The following is a 21,570-nucleotide window of genomic DNA, read 5'->3' on the forward strand; positions in this document are numbered from 1 at the left end:
TGTGACTTGGTGGGATGTTCGGTTCGGTTCCCAAGGCACTTGGGAGTGTTTCGAGTTTTTGGTTGGAAAGGTACTATTTGGCCATCGAGTGTTGACCTAGTCAAACAGACCTCCGTTGGGAATTTTGAGACCACGAGTGACTCCGTAGCGTGTTTTTATGTATGAATGCATGTCTGGTTTGTGTCTGTAGGGTCTCGGGTGATTGTCGAGTTTCGGGAGTGTGTTAGTGAAAAACCAAAAATTTCTAGTGTCTGGTGTCCGCTGTAGCGATACTAGATCTACCATAGCGAATCTGCTATAACGGGGTCTTGGTCCACTATAGCGGGAAGGTGGTATTCGAGTTGGGCGCCACATCAGACAGGAATCCGCTGTGGTGGATACACAATAGCGGTAGTGGAGCCACTGGCGCGAGCATGTTGTAGCGAACTCGATACCGCTGCAGCGAGGTGACGGGTTCCAGATTTATTAAATGCTAGGATAAAACCCTTAAACCCCTATCACTTCATTCATTACTTTCTAAGCATTCTTGAGGGGAAATTGCAGAGTTCTAGGCTGATTCTTCCTTGTGGTAAGTCTCTTAACCTAACATTCATTATTTTTACTTCCTTAAGCTTGAATCCATGCTAGAAATCCATTAGAATCTAAGATGAGAAATGGGTTTTGATAATAACTCCTTAAAATGAGCTCTAGTCTTTCTAAATGGAAATTGTTGGTGGGTTTGACTAATCTAATCATAGAATTTGATGATTTCATAGTTAATAGACTTGAATCTTCCATTTATATTGATGAATTTGAATGTTGAAAATTAGGGTTCATACCCAAATTGGGGGTTTTCACTTGAATCTCAAAATTGACCTATTTTTGAGTTATTTTAGCAATTGATTAGTAGGATTGAACTCCTAGAATGTTGAATTGCATATTTCACTTTTGAAATGACCGTTTTACCCTTGTGGGCCCGTTTCCCCCTTTCTCCATAGTTGAATTTGATTTGAAAGATAAGTATAGCATTATGGGTGTTGTTCTTCATGATTTCTAATATAGAATTCGAATATGATTAGACTTTGAGTATTTCGAGGCGCTACGAAAGGGCAAAGCAAAGGTGTGTTTGTTCGTGGCTCCCGCTCGGTTATCAGGTAGGTTACGGTTTACCTTGTGGTTAGATTTCGGTTAGCGAAGCATATGTAGAGTTAGTGATTGTTGGAGAAATCATGTACACCTTCGGGTATAAAGTTGTGAAGGATCAATTAGGTTGGTATTGTTGTTTGATTGTGGCTTGTTGCCTTGTTGTGATCTATTGGCTTGTTGCTACGTGAGTGATAATAGACTTGATGTTGAGTTGCCTTATCATGATTGTGAACTCGTATCTCTCATTTATTGGGTATTGTCTTGTAAAGAGAAACGATGTGATTTATTCGTGATATTGTGATATGTGTCCATGTGTGGCACGATTGGTATTGATAGATTGTCATTGGCGTTGATATCATTCATTCATTTATACTGTCACGGACCAACTAGGAGAATCGTGAGGGCACCTACTATTCTCCACCTCGGTAGGCGAACCCTTTCCCAAATCAGTCATTCAACCACAATAAATTAATCAAGGCAATCGAATATAAGTCTCAAACATAGATAATAAAGGCCAGTGAATAAGTGCGGAAATAATACAACAATCCCAAGGAATCTGGTCTAAGGCCGTACAAGAGCCACTACTACAAATACTATAAGTCTGAATATGAATACATGTCTGATAATGGAATACTGTCTCAGAATATCAAAATAAGACAAGTAACTAAGAAGAGGCATCCGGGCAGTGAATCCATCCAATGGTCACCCTGGAATACTCGTCAGAAGGCCTTGGGACTCAGTCACGGGGCGCAGAAGTCGATCCGATCACAAACTCTGCACTCAAAAAGAATGCAACAAGGTAGAATCAGTAAAACAACACGTGTTGAGTAGGCATCATAGGCTGACAAACAGTTAGAAAATCATATATATAAGAAAGAGACTGAAAAAGTAAGCATGCTCGCAATCAGATAAAACTCAACCCAATCCAATTACCGAATCTAGTACCAAACCACCAAGTGTAGCAAATCACTTCAAGTCCACCATAAATACGATCCACATCTCAAGAACTACTGTTAAGTACACGTATCACCAATAATCAATCAACAAGTCCAAAACAATGCTAATAATAAATATGAGATGGATGCAAACACACACGCTTCGGGCGGAATATCTTGTCGCCTCGACAGTCATGACCCATGGGGGACCGCTAAGTCCATGTACCTGCTACGAAATGCACAACCCGATCCAATAGTCAGTGTTGCGGTACGTGCAACCCGATCCCAGTCAGTGTTGCAGTACGTGCAACCCTATCCCAGTCAGTGTTGCAGTACGTGCAGCTGATCCCAGTCAGTGTTGCAGTACGTGCAGCCCGATCCGAGTCAGTGTTGCGGCGCGCAACCCTATCCCAATGTGTATGTGAATGAGTGAATGCATGATAACAATGCCAACGAGAAAATATAATCAATGGTGCCACACATAGACACAAATCTCACTCACAATATCAATATCATAATCCTTCCTTCCTTTCCAACAACCTCATACATGATAAATATGCTTTCCGACACATGAATAATCACTAAGCATCAACTCTCTAGAATCAATCACATGGCGGCGAGCCACAACTCACAGTAAGCAACAACACAATAGAACATAATAAGACAACAAGCCATAATCACAACAATACCACCCTAAGTCTTCCATCCCAACTTTATACCCGGAGGTTTACATGCTTTCTCCAACAATCGCTAACTATACATATAATCCGCTAACCGAAAGGTAAGCCGTAACCTACCTGGAAAGCCGAACATTAGCTCGAACCGTCACACCTTGGCCTTGCCTTTCCGTAACGCCTCCAGGTACTCAAAGTCTATTCATAATTGAATTCTATATTAAAAACCATGAATAATGACACCCATATTGCTATACTTATAGCTAGGTCAAATTCTAACTCAAGGAAATTGGAGAAACTGGCCCACAAGGGTAAAATGGGAAATTGAAAGATGGAACATGCAATTCAAACTCTAGGTGATCAAACCCACTAATCATTTGCTAAAACAACTCAAGATTAAGTCTATTTCGGATTTAAAGCAAAACCCCCAAATTTGGGTATGAATCCTAATTCTTCAATCCTCAAATTAGCCATTAATAATGGAAAAAATAAGCTTAACAACAAGAAATTTATCAAAATCTATGGTTATTCTAGCCAATTTCACCACCAATTTTTATTTTAGAAGTCTAATCCCATTTCAAGAATTTTAACACAAGACTCATCTTCTCTATCTAGATTCTAGTGATTCTAAGCATGGAATAGGAATCTAAGAAGGCAAATGATGAAGGATAGGGTCATAGATCTTACCTCCAAGAAGAATCAGTCCACAAGTTGCTCTATTCCCCCAAAGAGTGCTTAGAAAAGTGATGAGAAGAAGTGATAGGGTTTAAGGGTCTTAACTTGAGAAAAGAGAAATAATTCTGCCCGACTACGGCTGCAGCGGTCATGGAGCCGCTGCAGCGCACGCGCTATGGTGCATAGATGGCTCGGCATGGCGGCCTTCACCCAAATCAGCATGCCGCTATAGCGGCAAGAAACCCGCTACAGCGGCTAGTCACCAAAACTCCCTAGTCCGCTATAGCCGTCTCCCAAGCGCTATAGCGTGACCGCTACAGCGGTTATAGTACCGCTGCAGCGCCTACACCAGAACCAACAACGACACATGATCTTCTTCTTTGATTGCAATGTCGCGTACTCCATAAATAGATATTTTAAAACAATTATGGTCAGAATCACAGACAATATAGTATAATGGTATTTTACTTGCGTCCTTGGCGTGTTTGATACTTTCCTTGATGATTTCTTCTAAATTTTCAAAATCTACTTCACCTAGGCACAACCTACTTTCAAGTGCTTATAAGTGACGTAACAACTCCTAATTGTTCGGTTCCAGTTCAAGGCCAAATGTATAGCAACTTTCAGCTTTAGCTACATCTCCTCTCTTCCACAAGCAATTTCCTAGGCATATCCACGCATCCACCATATCATTTTTCAAGTTAAGAGCATCCATCAAATGTTGCTCTGCTTCCTAATAATAATCACGAGAAACATCCAGCAACTTTCCCCTCAAGTACAAATACATTGCTTGGTTCTCTTTCTATTGCCTCTTTTCAAGCTCGTTGGCGAAGAGAACGAGCATAACTAGGGAGGGGATTAAGGTAACAATACCATCGGAAAGCGTACGGTTATAGGAATCCTTATTGATTTTAGGGTAAGCACCCAAATTCCAAAGCTTACTGAACACTAATTTCTTCATCTGCAAATTTAATTTCTTTCCATCTACTTTTTGGATATCAATATGATACAAGATTATGTTTATGGAATAGAATTAAATATCGACTAGGGGTATATATAGGTCGGGTTGATTTGAATTTTCTAAATAACAAATCAATTATATCGAGTTTTTAAATCTACAAATTCTCAGCACGTGCGTTGCATGTGTATGCCCGAGTTATATATTCATATATTTGTAAAGCAATAATAATATTATGAAAATAAAAGTTAAGATTAAATAATTAACAAAAAAAAGGATAAAGTGTAAGTTTCTGTGAATGCTCAAAGTGCAATAGATGAAATTGAATCTTTTTGCTTAATAGCTTGACTTCTTCCAACTCGACTACAAATAATTCATATCACTCTACCAGAACTTGGGTGGTTTCCAGTTTAATACATTTCACTTGCGCAACAAATGTTGAAGGCTTATCTTGAAACTTTTTAGCGTGACAAAAAATGTAGTTAGAAACTTTTACAACATATGAGTATATGATGACAATAATTTATAATTAAGTAGTTTCTCGTGAATTTAAATGGGAAAATATTATATGATATTAATAAAAACCTAATATTTTTTAAAATGTAAGTAGAATAAAGAAAATAAATCTCTAAGTTATTGCCAAAACCTTAGGTCAATATTTATTCTCTTGTGATAAAGTCATCAGGATAATGAAATATTGCCTGAGTCTATGAAGATGAATAATCAAAGTGTAATTTGATATATTTTACTTCACTGGGCTAGTTGCGCCATTTACCTTAATTATGTAATATACATACCAAGTCAAAATACAATATCATGTAATGGAAAAAAATTGAATTATCTCACTATAATTACCAAAAGATTTAAACTTGAATTTATAGGTCAAGTCCAAATTCAAACAAGATTAATAACTTACTAATTAGAAAAAGACGAAGATCTTATAGCTTGTATGATGTACTATCTAACAACTTCATATATCTTATAAACAGTATATGCAAATGAATAAATGTACCAAGTTGTTGGGCTGCTTCTTTGGAGCCTTACCTCCGATAGATCTACAGGTTGTTTATTTTGTAGGAGCCATCTGATTTTTTTAAAGTTTGCTTACAGTTGAAGGCTGGTGAAAAGCTTGAAATTATGGAAGAAGAAGAAGAAACACTTTTTGTTTTGGAGAAGACGTCCATTTTATGGTGGACTAGAGGCAATTCTATTATAGATTTTCTTACCATTTAGTAATATTGAATATTTAATTTCGCAGATCTGTCAAATTTAATCTCATTTCATCTTCTCTTTGAATATTATTATGATACACGATTATTTAAGGAGTATAATTAAATACCGGATAGGGGGTTACATAGGACGGATTGGTTTGAATTTATCAATGCCTAACCAAATCAATTTTATCGGGGTTTTAAATCTTCTAGTTTCTCGGCACGTGCGTTGCACATGTATGCCCGAGTTATGTATACATATATTTGTAAAATAATAATAATAGTATGAAAATAAAAGTTTAAAGTAAATAATTAATAAAAAAGAATAAAGTAAGAGCTTCAGTAATGCTCAAAGTACAATAGACAAACAGAAAAGATTGAAATTAGGAAGAAGAAACACATTTTGATTTTGAGAAGACTTTTTTTTTTATTGTGGACTCGAGGAAAATCTATTATAGATTTTCTAAGTATCAACATTTTTTTAATGAAGTAGATCAAGAAGATAATGCCTCAGTTGGGCAATGCACATTGGCCGAATGGTGGGAAGTTTGATGAGCATTCCAGAAACTTGATCAGTTTTTCTTTCTCTGCTACTATCTATATGAAATCAATCATAGTTGAACCAAAGAACTTTATTATACTTGCTTATAGACATGTCCTTATCCTTCCATGAATTCGGCATACATTGATCGATGGATAACATGCTGAGGAGACACAATTGCTCCATTAACACGAAGTTTTCGCAGAAGATACGCTCGGACTGATTTGAACTGATATTGCTTTCCTTCCCACAAAAAATCAAAGTAACGGTAGTAAGGATCCAACAGCGTCACATGATCTTCTTCTTTGATTGCAGTGTCACGTACTCCGTAAACCAATATTTCAAAACAATTGTGGTCAGAATCACAAACAATATAGTATAATGATATTTTACTTGTGTCCTTGGGGTGTTTGATACCTTCCTTGATGATTTCTTCTAAATTTTCAAAATCTACTTCACCTTGGCACAACCTACTTTCAAGCGCTTATAAGTGACGTAACAACTCCTAATTATTCGGTTCCAGTTCAAGTCCAAATGTATAGCAACTTTCAACTTTAGCTAGATCTCCTCTCTTTCACAAGAAATTTCCTAGGCATATCCACGCATCCACCATATCATTTTTCAAGTTAAGAGCATCCGTCAAATGTTGCTCTGCTTCCTAATTATAATCGCGAGAAACATCCAGTAGCTTTCCCCTCAAGTACAAATACATTGCTTGGTTCTCTTTCGATTGCCTCTTTTCAAGCTCGTTGGCGAAGAGAACGAGCATAACTAGGGAGGCGATTAAGGTAACAATACCACCGGAAAGCGTACGGTTATAGGAATCCTCATTGATTTTAGGGTAAGCACCCAAATTCCAAAGCTTACTGAACACTAATTTCTTCATCTGCAAATTTAATTTCATTCCATCTACTTTTTGGATATTAATATGATACAAGATTATGTTTGCGGAGTAGAATTAAATACTGACTAGGGGTGTATATAGGTCGGGTTGATTTGAATTTTCTAAATACCAAATCAATTATATCGAGTTTTTAAATCTACAAATTTTCAGCACGTGCGTTGCATGTGTATGCCCGAGTTATATATTCATATATTTGTAAAACAATAATAATATTATGAAAATAAAAGTTAAGATTAAATAATTAACAAAAAAAAGAATAAAGTATAAGTTTCTGCGAATGCTCAAAGTGCAACAGATGAAATTGAATCTTTTTGCTTAATAGCTTGACTTCTTCCAACTCGACTACAAATAATTCTTATCACTCCACCAGAACTTGGGTGGTTTCCAGTTTAATACATTTCACTTGCGCAACAAATGTTGAAGGCTTATCTTGAAACTTTTTAGCGTGACAAAAAATGTAATTTAGAAACTTTTACAACATATGAGTATATGATGACAATAATTTATAATTAAATTTAAATGGGAAAATATTATATGATATTAATAAAAACCTAATATTTTTTAAAATGTAAGTAGAATAAAGAAAATCAATCTCTAAGTTATTGCCAAAACCTTAGGTCAATATTTATTCTCTTGTGATAAAGTCATCAAGATAATGAAATATCGCCTGAGTCTATGAAGATGAATAATCAAAGTGTAATTTGATATATTTTACTTCACTGGTCTAGTTGCGCATTTACCTTAATTATGTAATATACATACCAAGTCAAAATATAATATCATGTAATGGAAAAAAATTGAATTATCTCTATATAATTACCAAAAGATTTAAACTTGAATTTATAGGTCAAGTCCAAATTCAAACAAGATTAATAACTTACTGATTAGAAAAAGATGAAGATCTTATAGCTTGTTGTTGACCCCTAATTTTTGACCTCCCGCAATTTATTTTAACTTCCAAGAGTCCTTGAATATAAAATAAAGTGAAGTAGGCATTTTTAGAAGCCAAAATGATGTTTGAAAATTATTTCGACAACATTCTACCCCTCTATTGGGTAGGATAACTTCTATAACTATTAAAGTCTTTTTTGAAAATTAATTTCCATATATTTAGATCAATATTAGCATTATTAAGAAAAATTGAAATACTTCACTCCTTTTAAAATCATGGAAATTGGACATTTAAAATAAATACTCAATCTCATAATTTAAGTTAATATTGTTTGCATAAATGGGTCATTATACTGGATAATCTTTTTATTTAATTAAAATTACCAAACCTATGGTTAATTTTAATTAAGGTCGGTCTTTATAATTTTAAGAATTTAGTTAGTAAATTAAATTATTTAAGTATTCATCCCTTTTAAAAAGTTGCCCAACTAAGTAGGACATTATTTTAAAATGGGTTATTTCTTTAATATATCCAGGAAAACGCCTGAATATACATATATACATATACACATGTATACCGTATATATATATATAAGGGGGGCCAAAAGGACATATTTTTAAAACGGACGGGCCCGGTCCATTAAGGACCGACCCGGCCCCACCTCGCTAACATATAAGGGACAAAGCCCTCATCCAAACAGCCCTAGAAGGGCATTATCGTCTCATCCGCTGGGGTTTCAATGAAACCCGTGCGCCGCCTCTCGACTCTCTCTCTCTCTTACACGTTCATCGCCATTTTTGGCAAAAGCGCAGAGGATATAGGTAGGCCGCAGTTGTGGCATGGCCATTTTGTGGAAAGGCATCAAATGCCTCTTCCTCTTTCATCCGAATCCAAGCCAAACAAGGCGTAAATGTAAAATTTTTCTTACTTTTCCCTTCATTTCAACGGATATACACAGCAAAACCTTAATTATCTTTGTTTGCATTTGAAATAAAGGATTTTCATTGTTTTACAAAAGACCCTTCGGATTGAGGGCAAAGATGTGTTTCTTTGAGCATTTTGGTAAATCTAGACCGTTTGTTGTTTAATTTCTCCAAATCTGGACCATTGAAGCCTTGAGAAAACATGTTTGTGTATTTGTCCCACATCGACTCGAGATTAGGTTTTTGTCAATTTATAGAACCCCAATATTGTTGTTTTAGACAAGTTTTAAGCAACTGAAAATCTCTTTGTTTGAAAAACAATCCGAATACCTAGGGTTTTCTAGCTTGTTGCTTAAAAACCTTTAATTTTTGGATTGAGTTTAAGTTTTAAAATATTATAAGTGTGTGCGGTTGAGTGTGGTGGAGCAAGCTCTTAGGTTCATTCTCTTCAAAGGCTGCGACCCCAAAAGGTAATCCTTGTTCTTATTTGATTACATTCTTTTAGTTATGTTAGTTTAAATTCCTGTTTGGGTTATTTTATTTGTGCTGTAGTTTGCTGTGGCAGTTCATTTGTACATTAGTATGGTTTTAGTGTAATGATTCTTATGTTTGATGCTAGGATAACAATAAATTATGATATTAGTATAATAGTTCATTAATTTAGCTTAAGTTCAAGATAATGTGATTTCTTTAAATATATAGTGACTAGGATTTGACCTTAATCTAAAAATTATTTTGAATATCTCTCTCTTTAGTTTAAGTTGTTTGGGGCTATTTGATGATTTTACATGAGCCTGGTTTCCTGCTGTTTTGTTAGTCTGAAGTAATACTGTCCAAATGAAGTTCATTATTGTTTAAAAGAGATTTGATTACATTAATTTATTCAGATCACCTATATATAGACATGAAAATAACTAAGTAATCTTCTAGTCTATAAATGTTGCTTATGTTGGTTTCTTTGTGATTTAGTTAATTTATGAAACCTGTGTACTTGTTGCTGGACCATGGCAAGCTATTTTTTCTAAACTAGTAAACAATGAATCTTGATTGATCTTCATTTACTGTCATGTGTTAATGGTTTGGTGCTTGTGTCACTTAAGATGAGGATAAATGAATGAAAGTTGGGTTTTGATTCTAATATAAGATTACCTTAAGCTTAAAGTCACAACTTATCGGAAGATTTAAGATAAAACCTTAACCTATAGAACTTGTTGTTTTAAAAGAGGAATCTGGATTTTGTAGAAACTGATTTGATTTGAAAGAACCTGAGAATACATAGGTATTTCTAAAAGTGATTTTTTAAGGTTTAAACTCTCTGGTAATTGGGAATTGATTCAGTTGAGATCTTACACTAAACTTGGCTACTTCAATCAATGTAATTGGTTGTTTAAACTTACAATGATTTCAAAAGATTAGGAACTTCATGAACATGTCCAAACTAGCAACTTTAAATATAGACTTATTCTTTTTTCTCTGACAATCTGTTTGATTTAAACTCTACATTATGTTGGAATTTTTGGACAGAAGTTAATTGATTGATTAAGTTAAACCATGTTTTGCTAATTTACTTAACTATAAGGTGATTCCTATGTGACTATGTGTGTACTCCTGATTTAAAATGATTTATTAAGGTACAGATTGATCAGCTATAATTGAGTTCATAAGTCTAGACTGATCCTAGATATTAAGCTTATGTGACTGTGTATTGAACTTGTGTCTCACCTACAAAGAACTTGTGGTTCATTTTAAAAGACTTTAGCTTAAAATAGAACTTAATAAGTCCATGGTTTGCTTATTTTATGTAAAATTTGCTTAACTCAGGTCTGGTAAGTTGTGCAATACCTGTTTATTTGTTTGAAAACACAGGATGGCCCATTTCAGTCCATTTAGCTATAAGAAATCAGTTAGTGATGATTTGTGTAGTCCATTAGAAGTAGGTAATTAAGTTAGATGACTATGCTTATGTGTTCTTTACTGAAACTGTAAAAAATGAAAAGTTAGTCTTCACATGTTGGCTTTAAGTATAAACTAGTTGCCTTTATACTTTAGAATGATTTTAAGGTTGATTACTGGATAAATTTACTTTTGGTTTAAGATTTATAATTCCTTGGAGTATAACCAATCCTAGCATTATACATCACTTGAGTTGATTTTTTCTACTTTGAACCCCTTGAATCTTGTGCGACATCAGGAAGAAGGAGGTAAAAGCTTTCCTTTTATACTGTTTTTACATCTTTATGGGTGTATATCAATAGAATATTGGAGATATAGGTGTATATTGATTGGTATGATGCTATTCATTCCCATTGTGTTATATTTTAAAAGGAAATGACCTTGGGCCTGTGAGGATTTGTTTTGGGCCCAAATCTATAACTTGCTTTACGGGCCCTTTGTCATTTATGTTAAGTCTGTCCAATTTAATCAATAAGTTGATTAACTAATTTGGCCTGTTTTATTTAGTTACTAATCTTTATATCTTTTCTATGCATTTTGTGAAATACCCGTGGTCTTTGGGCCTTGCATTTGCCATTGCGAATTGGGCTGAGCCCAATTCACTTCTAAGATCGAGTCTGGCCTGAAATATGAGGAAAATAGCAAGGGAAGCAAATATATTTGAAGGCCATGCTATGGGTGAAAATAGCCTAATGGGTTTGGTAGCCCATTAGTAAAAAATACCCCTCTTTATTTATTTATTTGATTAATTTCTTTGTATAATGTAATTAAACTCATATATTAGTGAAACTTATGTGAATGTTAGAATATAGGATGAAAATTTAGTAATTTAGGAAAGTTGCCAAAAAAAAAAATGAAGAGATTTTTTAATTCACCTTAATTTAAATCATGCTAAGCCGGTACTAAACAAATTTTAGTTATGTAGAATAATAGAAATCATATTCTTTCTTAAACTAATGCATGAAATTTTCAAACCAAACTAGAGTTTTAGTAAAGACTTACAAAATGGCAAAAAACCTTTTCTTGATTAAATGTTATTTACTAGATTGGATTTTATAAGCTAAGATGAATTTACAACTATTTTTGACTAAAGTGGTTTTTAAAATGGAACGATTTCTGAAAGAATTGTAAGTAAAGACACATTTGGATAATTGATGACTTTGTTGAAACTGGAAACGACACTTTGATAAAAACTTTGGACCAAAAAATTGACTATTTTGTACCAGATTTGGACCAGGAAGTCCATAAAGCAAATGGGCTAAAATGAGACATTTTTGGACTATGAAATGGGACTGAAAAATGGCATTTTCTATTCTGAGATGTTTTGGACTAATGGACCGACATTTTAACATTTATGGGCTAAGTACCATATGCATCAGACCGAAGGAAATGGATATTGGACCAAGTATGAGGTTTGACGGATTTGGGCCTGGAATATTGGTTGATTTACGGGCTTCATTTAAAATTGGACTTAATATTAAAACACTTGTAATTATATATAGATATATATACACAAACGGGAATATATCCCATATTTTCATGTATATAAAAACTCGTAGGTACTGAACCCATTTTGTTAGGACTAAAATAGTAGCAATTCTCCCGAGTTTATCCTAGTCCGGCAATAAAGTGAGTTGAACACTTGCGTGGATTTTTCTAAACCAAAATCCCTTTTTATAAGGGGACTTTTTGCCGAATTTTTTTCTTGAAATTTATGATGTGAATAAGAATGACATTTTTGCGGAAAACTAAACACTTTTAAACAAGTAAATACATTAATCACACATTGAAGCTCGTAGGTCAACCGTATTCTACGGATCTTTAATACTAGGGTGCGTAAAACCTTCCCTAGGGGATCACCAGAACCCTTACCTCGAACTTTGGTCCAAAAGATTTTTACTTATTTTTGCAAAAATCTTTAAACCCGATTTTTCCTAGTTTTCCATAATAAATTAGGTGGCGACTCTAAAATACTAAAAATCCAATTAGAGCACCAACAACCTCGTAGTAACTTTTATGCCTCACCCGCGTAAAAGCGAACCGTAACAGATGGCGACTCTACTGGGGATTTCCTAGGTTCTAACCATAAGGGTTTCAATATAATGTGATTTTAACTGTATTTATTTGTTTATGTGTTTAAATTCCGCAATTTTAAACTGTCATTCATATCATATCATAAACTCCGCCACTCCTGGCAAAAAGCATGGTTTCAAAGGGGACACGCGGGATCGCGGTCTAGCCTTCACTAAAAAAAATCGAAACACCCTTTCTTTGGAACACGTTGAACGTTAAGTTGGTGTGCGGTCACCCAACGGCCGACAACGGTTCACCCCGAGTAGTCCGCTCGGGTCCAAGGTCAATTTGAAAAAACCACTCTTGCATAAGCCTAAGATAGAGCTAAGCCAAATCCAAATGAGAAGTAGATTGGGTGGTTTGGATATTTTAGACGTATCCAAACCCGATAAGGAGACTACCCCGTGTCAAGTACGGTCTATGACCCGAAAAACACCGCATATCATATTATGTGCTATGTGAAAACGTTTAAATGTGCCTATGAATGAAACCATTGCCTAAGGGGGGGGGGGGGGGGGGGAATTAACCTTGGTTTTTGTTTTGTAGATGTCGATCAACTTGAATTTTGATATGGTCCTGACTACACCTGAGTTGCTGCGGATTTGGTGGGGCCAAATGTCCCCGGAAGAGAAAAGAGGAATTTCGTGTCATTTAGGAAATTTGACTTCCATCATGACTATGACCGGTTGCAAGGAACTGATAGAAGTAATTACCGGATTCTGGGATAGAGACCGGATGGTTTTCAGATTTGGGGATGACATTGAAATGACACCAACACTGGAGGAGTTTAGGGATGTGTTAACTAGCGTAGGCTCAGGGTTGAAAAGAAGAAAGAAACCCGACCAAAATGCTTTGATCCCAAAAAAACCCACCTACTCCCAAATTTGTAGGATGCTTTCTTTAAACTACGCCAATTGGGCCCATGGCCCCACCATACCCTTTAGAGAGTTGTACAGAAGGTTTGGAAGCCCGGATGGATTTGTGGAGCATCCCGGGGAATTCAAGACTTATGCCGACTGGACGGCCACCAAACCCTTGGCTTTCGCCATTTGCTTTTTGGGAACTATGGTCTTTCCCAAGGATTGGTCCTTAGCCATAGATACCCGAGTCATTTCAGTCACCCATGCCATCTTTTACGGCATAACCCAAAAAGAAGAAACCAAATACTTTGATATAACCCCGATCATATTAGCCGATTTGTACCGAGCCCTGAGTCTCTGCCGGAATCATTACAAATACTTCCAAGGTTGTAATTTACTCCTGCAATGGTGGATCCTCAAACATATGGTCAAGGTTAGGGGTGAACAACACTTAAGTAAGCCGGCTGAAAGGGACAGTCTTCGGGATTTTCGCCCGAACTTCGGAGAACAAAATAGACAAAGTTGGACATTCACCTTCTCCAGATTGAAGGAAGAAAGCATTCAATGGATGTTCCATGACTTCGTATCTACTGAAGTTGTAGTTAAAGGAAGAAAGTGTCCATTTTTGCCGCTTATGGGAATACGAGGGATTCGCCCTTATGCTCCTGCCCGGGTTCTGAGACAATTTGGGAGAATCCAAGTCATACCCCAGATTGGAGGCATGGGAGATTTCATCATTGACTACGACATTGATAGACCACCGAGAGCTTTGGATTGTGTCCGAGAATGGAAGGGTCGCATGATTTGGGGTCCCGATACCTTAGCCGAAGATAGGTTTCGTCCGGGTTGTGTCGTGGAATATAAGGATTGGTTGAGGGCTGATTTGCAAGGCACACTTCCTCCTAGGCCTATTCTCTATAGCTGTGTCCAAGACAAGGATTCGCAAGCCGAGATCCGAGCCCGTTTGATTCAAAGGAGAGCTGACGACAGAGATGCTAAGTATTTGGAGAAAATTGAGCATGACAAAGCCGTCATAGAGAGTCTGAGGCATGAGTTGGAGCTTACTAATGATTGTTTGGTTGAGCTAGATGACCGAATGAAGAAGACTTTAGACGATGTCGCTCCACTGACCTTCACACAGAAAGGGTTTCTTATGGAGGCGACTTTGACATCAGCCCATCTTCATATCCAAACTACCCTTCGGAAAGCAAAGAAAGCCAAGACTGATAGGGATCGGGCTTCCTCATCCACTGCTGGAGGACGTTTCTGCTGATTTATTTTTATGCATTGTCTTTACTTTATCTTTTGTACCCCTGCGGGGAAGAATATTATTATTAATGATTATGGGGCAATGGTTTGATTCAAATGGCACATTTATGTTTCAAACGATTAGTATGCTTAAGAACGCGCGTAGTGTAATCTTATGAACTGCTTTGTGTGACTTTATTTGCTTCCATATGTTTCGTTTAAATGCTCAATTGGTCTCGAATACTGTCCACTCACCCAAAGGAAAACAATGAACAAAAATACCCGCACTAAGCCTAATGACTTTCTCAGAATCTGAAGATGAACAACAAGACTGCACCTGAGCTCGAGGTCATGAGAAAGAATGAGGTTTCGCTACGCCGAAAGATTCAAGATCTCAAAAAGCAGATCCGAGCAGTAAAAGCCAAGATTAAGGAGGCGGATGAGTTAATGGATTCGGCGGAGAGCTCGCCTGAAAAACCTATCGAAGCTCAAGGAGAGAATATCCTGGACAAGGGAAAAGGAATTCTTCCCGAGTACATCCCGATAGTGGAAGAGTCCGAGGAAGAAGAAATGGAGTCGGACCCGCAGGAGCCCACATGGCCATCAAAGGGGGCTGCCTCCGCTGCACCCTCAAGCATAAAAAAGGAAGAAACCTCTGCTGCACCTTCGAGCCCCAAAGGGGAAGGAGCTTCTGCTGCGTTATCAAGCCCTAGGGAGGAGCCCATGGAGCAAATGGAGTATGCTCGACCAGCTTCACCCGAATGGTGGGCTATTGCGGTCAAGGCATTGGATTGTCCCTACCGAGTCTCGCCTAAGCAGGTTACGAATGAGGAAATGATGATCAAGTTCCGAAGCAAAGGAATAGTCAGTGTTTGCTTCGATAGGTTGCCACCCTGTCCTCCGGTCTTCGCACATAAGAGATGCCCTTATCACCAGGATCAGGCAGGGCACACCATCAATGAATGCTTAGCCTTCAAAAGGAGACTCATCAGGCTGATAGATGAGAAAAGCATCACCAAGATGTGGGGACCGCATTCACTTTTGGTCCATGACAACATTATCCCAACTGAAGGGATTACTCGGAACACTCGTATTTGGCGTTACGACTTCACAATATTCAGAGACTCTTATGCCAGCATCTTCCAGAAATTGGTCAGTATTGGGAAGATTAGCCCCATCAGAACTAGAAGGGCCCAAGCTGAAGGAGTTGGCCACCGCAAAATGTGTATGTATCATTCTGGAGCTTTAGGGCATGACATAGAAGAATGCGATGCATTCAAGTTTGAGTTGGAAAATTTGGTCCACAAGGGTGCCCTTTGGTTGGTGCTCCCTTCTCAGTATTAGGATTTGGGAGCCTTAGGGCCAGGAAAGGTTGAACGGACAAACAACCTATATTGACCTCAAAAGAAAGGTCATTTTTTGGGTAGTTTTAGGGGATCCCATTTTTTGTATTTAACACGGATTTGTCCCCCCCCCCTATTTTGTGTAAACGGAACTGCGCCGACCTGATGTCCCAAGGAGGGATACGCAGGAAGCCTCTATCAGGCCTGGTCACGGGTAGGTTTAAGTTTATTTTTATGTAGACCGAACTACGGAAGGGCCTGACTTCCCGCGGAGGGATACGTAGGCAGTCTACGTAAGACTCGGTCCCTATATATTATAAATATTATATCCCCTCACTCAAACAAAACCCAAGTACCCAAAATCGGTACAAGAGATCAATTGAGCATTTAAATCAAACATATGATCATTTCTGTGCTAAGTGTTTTAAACTGCCATCTATATGTGATATCTTGATTTTCTTTTTTATTTATCTGACGAAACTAACTTTGTTTGCCTTTGAGTTATTCTTTTCTTATAGAAAGAGAAGTTGATTCGTGTTCACACTGGCATACTTCACAAGGTCCAAAGCTGCAATAGCATCCTTATCCCTACAAGATAAAGGCAAAGAAAAGATGACTGGTACTTCGGAGAACGAAACTACCCCTACTGACATTGCTCTCAGAGAATCACCTCTGCGTGAACTGCCTGAGTCATCACCTACTGAAGACGTCATGAAAATGATGTTTGAAAAAATCGCCCATCTTCAAGAGGAAGTGGCGCGAAACAAAGCTGCTAATGCCCCCCGAGAGGCCCCTGCTAAAGAAAGAAGGCCTCCACCATTTTTTCCATCTCTGAATTCACCATTACCAGATCACTTCCCCACTAGGTCCGTTATGACCACCATGCCATTTACCCCAATCGATGGACACATTGGTGCCTCGAGCCACATCCCACCACCACTTAACACCAACCAAATTCTCGGGACCGCCCACTCTATCCCTTCTTACCCAACACCACAAAATACCCATCCCGGCATCACTATACAACCAAGCATCACCCCACTACCAACTGACAAAAGCACCCCTATTACCCGAATTCGCCCTGCTGTTTCTTTCCACACGCCTGTCACACCAGGTACCTTCTCACCCGATCAAGAAATTGACCATTATGAAGAGATGGAAAAGGCATGGAAGGCCGAACAAGAAAAACAGGAAGAAAGGCTTGAGCGGAAGATGACCGCAATGTTGGAACGATCCATGAGGACTACCCTCACTGGCACAGGTCTAAGCTATGACGATTTGTGCATGCATCCACTTGGATTTACCCAAAGGCTTCAAAGTACCCCGTTTCGAATTGTTCAACGGGACAGAAATCCTAAAGCGCACTTGCGGGCCTACTGCGACCAATTGGTCGGTGTCCGAGACAATCAAGCGCTCATCATGAGGTTGTTCAGCCGAAGTTTGACAGGAGAAGCCTCAGAATGGTTCACGGCGCAAGATATACGCCGTTGGGTCACATGGGAAGACATGGCTGCTGCTTTCATGGAAAGATTCCATTTTAATATGGAGACGGTGCCGGATAGATATTATTTGGAGAAAGTAAAACAAAAGTCCACCGAGAACTTTCGCGAATACGCAAGCAGGTGGAGAACAGAGGCTGCCCGAGTACAACCTCCTATGGGCGAAGAAGAACTTGTGTCGATTTTCATCCGTTCACAAAAAATAGATTTCTATGATAGAATGCTTTCAATGGCGGGAAGACCTTTCTCTGAATTGGTCAAAATGGGCGAGGCCATAGAAGATGGTCTCAAGACTGGCCGAATCATAAGCATGACTGGAAAATCCGCTGGTTCAAGCTCAACCGGGTTCGTGCGCAAAAAGAAGGAAGACGTGGCTAGCATATCCCACACTCCTAGTCCCAAACCCAAAAGAAGGGAAGATTTCCCAATGGAAGCATATGCTTCACCTCCTCCAAATACCTACATACCCACCCCTTACAACACGGTGCCCGTATATTACGCGCAACCGACCTTCCAATCACCACCCCAAAACTACCAAGCTCCACCAAATGCCTTCCAATCACCTCCCCCAAATTACCAAGCTCCATAGCCAAATTATCAAACTCCCCTACCCATTTACCGTACCCCACAAAATAACCAACCCAATACCTACCAGAATCAACCACCACCAAATGCCTATAATGTGCCACGTCCCAATTTTGAGAAGAAACCCCCTCGGGTATTCACTCCACTGATGGAATCTCGGACTGATTTATTCAAAAGATTAAGTGCGGCTGGGATGATTCAAGTGCTTCCCCCAAAGGTCGTCGATCCAAAGAACCGATTTTACCGAGCTGACCAAACATGTGCCTATCACTCCAATGGCATAGGACACAACACTGAGGATTGCATTAACCTCAAGTACAAGATACAGGATCTGATTGACCGAAAAGAAATTGTACTCCAAACGGCCCCTCCAAATGTGAACACCAATCCTTTGCCAAACCATGGCAACAATGTGATTCACATGATTGAGAGAGAAGAAGACTGGGTCGCAGGAAGGCCCACAATCCATGATTCTGTGAAAGAACTTGAACGCACAGTAGCGTCATTGTCTTTGCAAGAACGCCCGCAATTCAAGGTATTAATCCCTGCACCGGTGACAACACATTGCTCAAGTGACTCTAGCTCCACCTCACAAAGAGTTCGTAGTCCAAGTTGCTGCCGCACATGGTATCACAAGATCAGGAAGATGTTATACTCCTGAGGACCTGGCCCAAGGGGCACCCCGAAGGGAGGAAAATCAGAAAAGGACTATCACTGAAGGTGAAGCCGAAGATTTTTGGCGCCGAATGCAGCCAAAGGAATACTCCATTGTTGAGCATTTAAAGAAAACGCCGGCCCAAATATCGGTGCTAGCATTGCTGCAAAGTTCACCTCAACACCGCCTGGCTCTAATGAAGGTGTTGGAGGAAGCTCATGTCCCAGCTGGAACAAACAGTGAAAACCTGACCGAAATGGTCGCCCATGTTATGGAGGAACATCAAATTGCCTTCACAGAGAAAGAGTTGCCCAAGGAAGGCATAAATCACAACAAAGCGTTGCACATCACTATCATGTGCCGCAACAAAGTGGTAACTCGAGTATTAATTGACAATGGAGCCGGACTTAACATTTGCCTCGAATCTACCTTGACTCAGCTAGGGTATGACCTTGGAAAGGTTCATCAAAGCCACACTAACATAAGAGCATTTGACGGAGGACGTTGTGATGCCACTGGAGTAGTTGATTTGGATATTCAAATAGGACCTGCTGAGTTCACCACTGAATTCCAAGTCATGGAAATACCCGCCAATTACAATTTGCTTCTAGGAAGACCATGGATCCATATGGCAGGGGCAGTACCATCCTCGCTCATCAATCTAAAAGTTTGTCCGGGAAGGAGAAAAAGTGGTGATCCATGGAGAAGCCAGCATGCACAATTATCCAGACAATTTAGTACATATCATTGGAGCCGCACCCAAAGGAACGGATTTCCATGTCATGGAGTTAGTGGGAGCAGCCCACAAGATAGACTCCCTGGAAACTCCCATACCAGCGGTTTATAAAATGATTGCTTCCACCATGATTCTAAACGGGTTTGAACCCAGAAAAGGTTAGGGAAGAATATGCAAGGCATCACTGAGCCCATTCCTATCCTTCAAGATAATTTTCGCTTTGGGCTTGGCTACATCCCAACAGAGGAAGAGATGCCTACCAAGAAGAAACAAGAGGTTGCAGATCTCTGCAAACCCATTCCAAATCTGTACCAGTCATTTCCCCACAAAATGCCTATGCCTGAGGATGCTGACATTGAAGAAGGGATAAGGATGCTATTCCAAGAGGAAGATTGCTCCGTGATTCTGGAAGAATGTGCTGAAGCACCCAACATCAGAGAGGCAGAACCGGGCGAGCAGCTGTCCAACTGGACCTCTACCCCACTACTGGCTCTTCGGTAGAGAAAGATGAATTTATTTTTTGAAAATGGGGAGAATCGGTCGAGGCCCGATTACTCACCCCTTTTTGTCACTTACATACCTCGTATAGTTTTTAAAAATAGAAATGGCTTGACCTAAGCCAGGACCACAGTTTGTACCTCTACGTATTTTTAATTAATGAAAGCCTCGGTTTATCAAGACTGTTTTGTTGTTGTTTGTTTTTGTTACATGCATGTTTTATACTAACATATTTTGCCTTGAATTTCTTTTCAGTAATAAAAACAATAAAGCAACCTTAAATGTCATGACATGCTGCGAAACGAATGAGTCGAGCAGCATAGAAGAAGAAGAGTATGAGGAATACGATGAGACCACAATGCTACCCGAGGGTCTCACCGAGGAAGTAGAACAATTAGAGAATGAGCAGAAGCCGAACTTAGATGAAACAAAAGCCATAAATCTAGGTGATGAAGAGGATGTCAAAGAAACAAGGATAAGCGCACACCTAGATACCCCTCTCAAAGAAGAATTGATAAGTTTGCTAAGGGAGTACGTGGATGTCTTCGCATGGTCATACGCCGACATGCCAGGGCTAAGTACTAGCATAGTGTCTCACAGGCTACCCATCAATGAGGGTTTTGCTCCAGTAAAGCAGAAAACCCGACAATTCAAACCGGATCTTAGTATCCGAATCAAAGACGAGGTGGAGAAATAGATTGAGTTTGGAGTGGTGGAAGTGACATCATACCCCACATGGCTAGCCAATATAGTCCCGGTGCCCAAGAAAGACGGCAAGATAAGAATCTGCGTGGATTACCGAGATCTTAACAAGGCTAGCCCAAAGGATAATTTTTCACTCCCGAACATCCATATACTCATAGATAATTGTGCCAAGCACGAGCTACAATCATTTGTGGATTGTTTCGCCGGCTACCACCAGATCTTAATGGATAGAGAGGATGCCGAGAAAATAGCCTTCATCACCCCATGGGGAGTATACCATTACAGGGTAATGCCCTTCGGCCTCAAGAATGCCGGCGCGACATACATGAGGGCAATGACTACCATTTTCCACGACATGATCCATAGAGAGATTGAAGTCTATGTGGACGATGTCATTATCAAGTCAAGGGAAAGTTCGGAGCATACCACACATTTGAGGAAATTCTTCGACAGGCTCCGAAAGTTTAACTTGAAATTGAACCCGGCCAAATGTGCGTTCGGAGTACCGGTTGGAAAGTTACTGGGGTTCATAGTCAGCCGAAGAGGCATAGAGCTAGACCCAACAAAGATCAAAGCA

General features: G+C 38.9%; 1 protein-coding gene across 1 annotated transcript; it reads left to right on the forward strand.

Annotated features, from left to right (window-relative positions):
* Positions 1 to 16,927: 16,927 nt before the first annotated feature.
* LOC132043084 (uncharacterized) lies at positions 16,928 to 18,403 on the forward strand. The gene has a single exon (XM_059433576.1). It carries the CDS (start codon positions 16,928 to 16,930, stop codon positions 18,401 to 18,403), a length of 1,476 nt encoding a protein of 491 aa, XP_059289559.1.
* Positions 18,404 to 21,570: the final 3,167 nt, after the last annotated feature.

The sequence above is a fragment of the Lycium ferocissimum genome, unplaced genomic scaffold (assembly GCF_029784015.1).
Source record: "Lycium ferocissimum isolate CSIRO_LF1 unplaced genomic scaffold, AGI_CSIRO_Lferr_CH_V1 ctg2090, whole genome shotgun sequence".
In the NCBI taxonomy this organism is placed as follows: domain Eukaryota; kingdom Viridiplantae; phylum Streptophyta; class Magnoliopsida; order Solanales; family Solanaceae; genus Lycium; species Lycium ferocissimum.

What these genes read in the sequence shown, in the direction of transcription:
- LOC132043084 (XM_059433576.1), top strand. Translation starts at nt 16,928, where the DNA reads ATGACTGGTACTTCGGAGAACGAAACTACCCCTACTGACATTGCTCTC.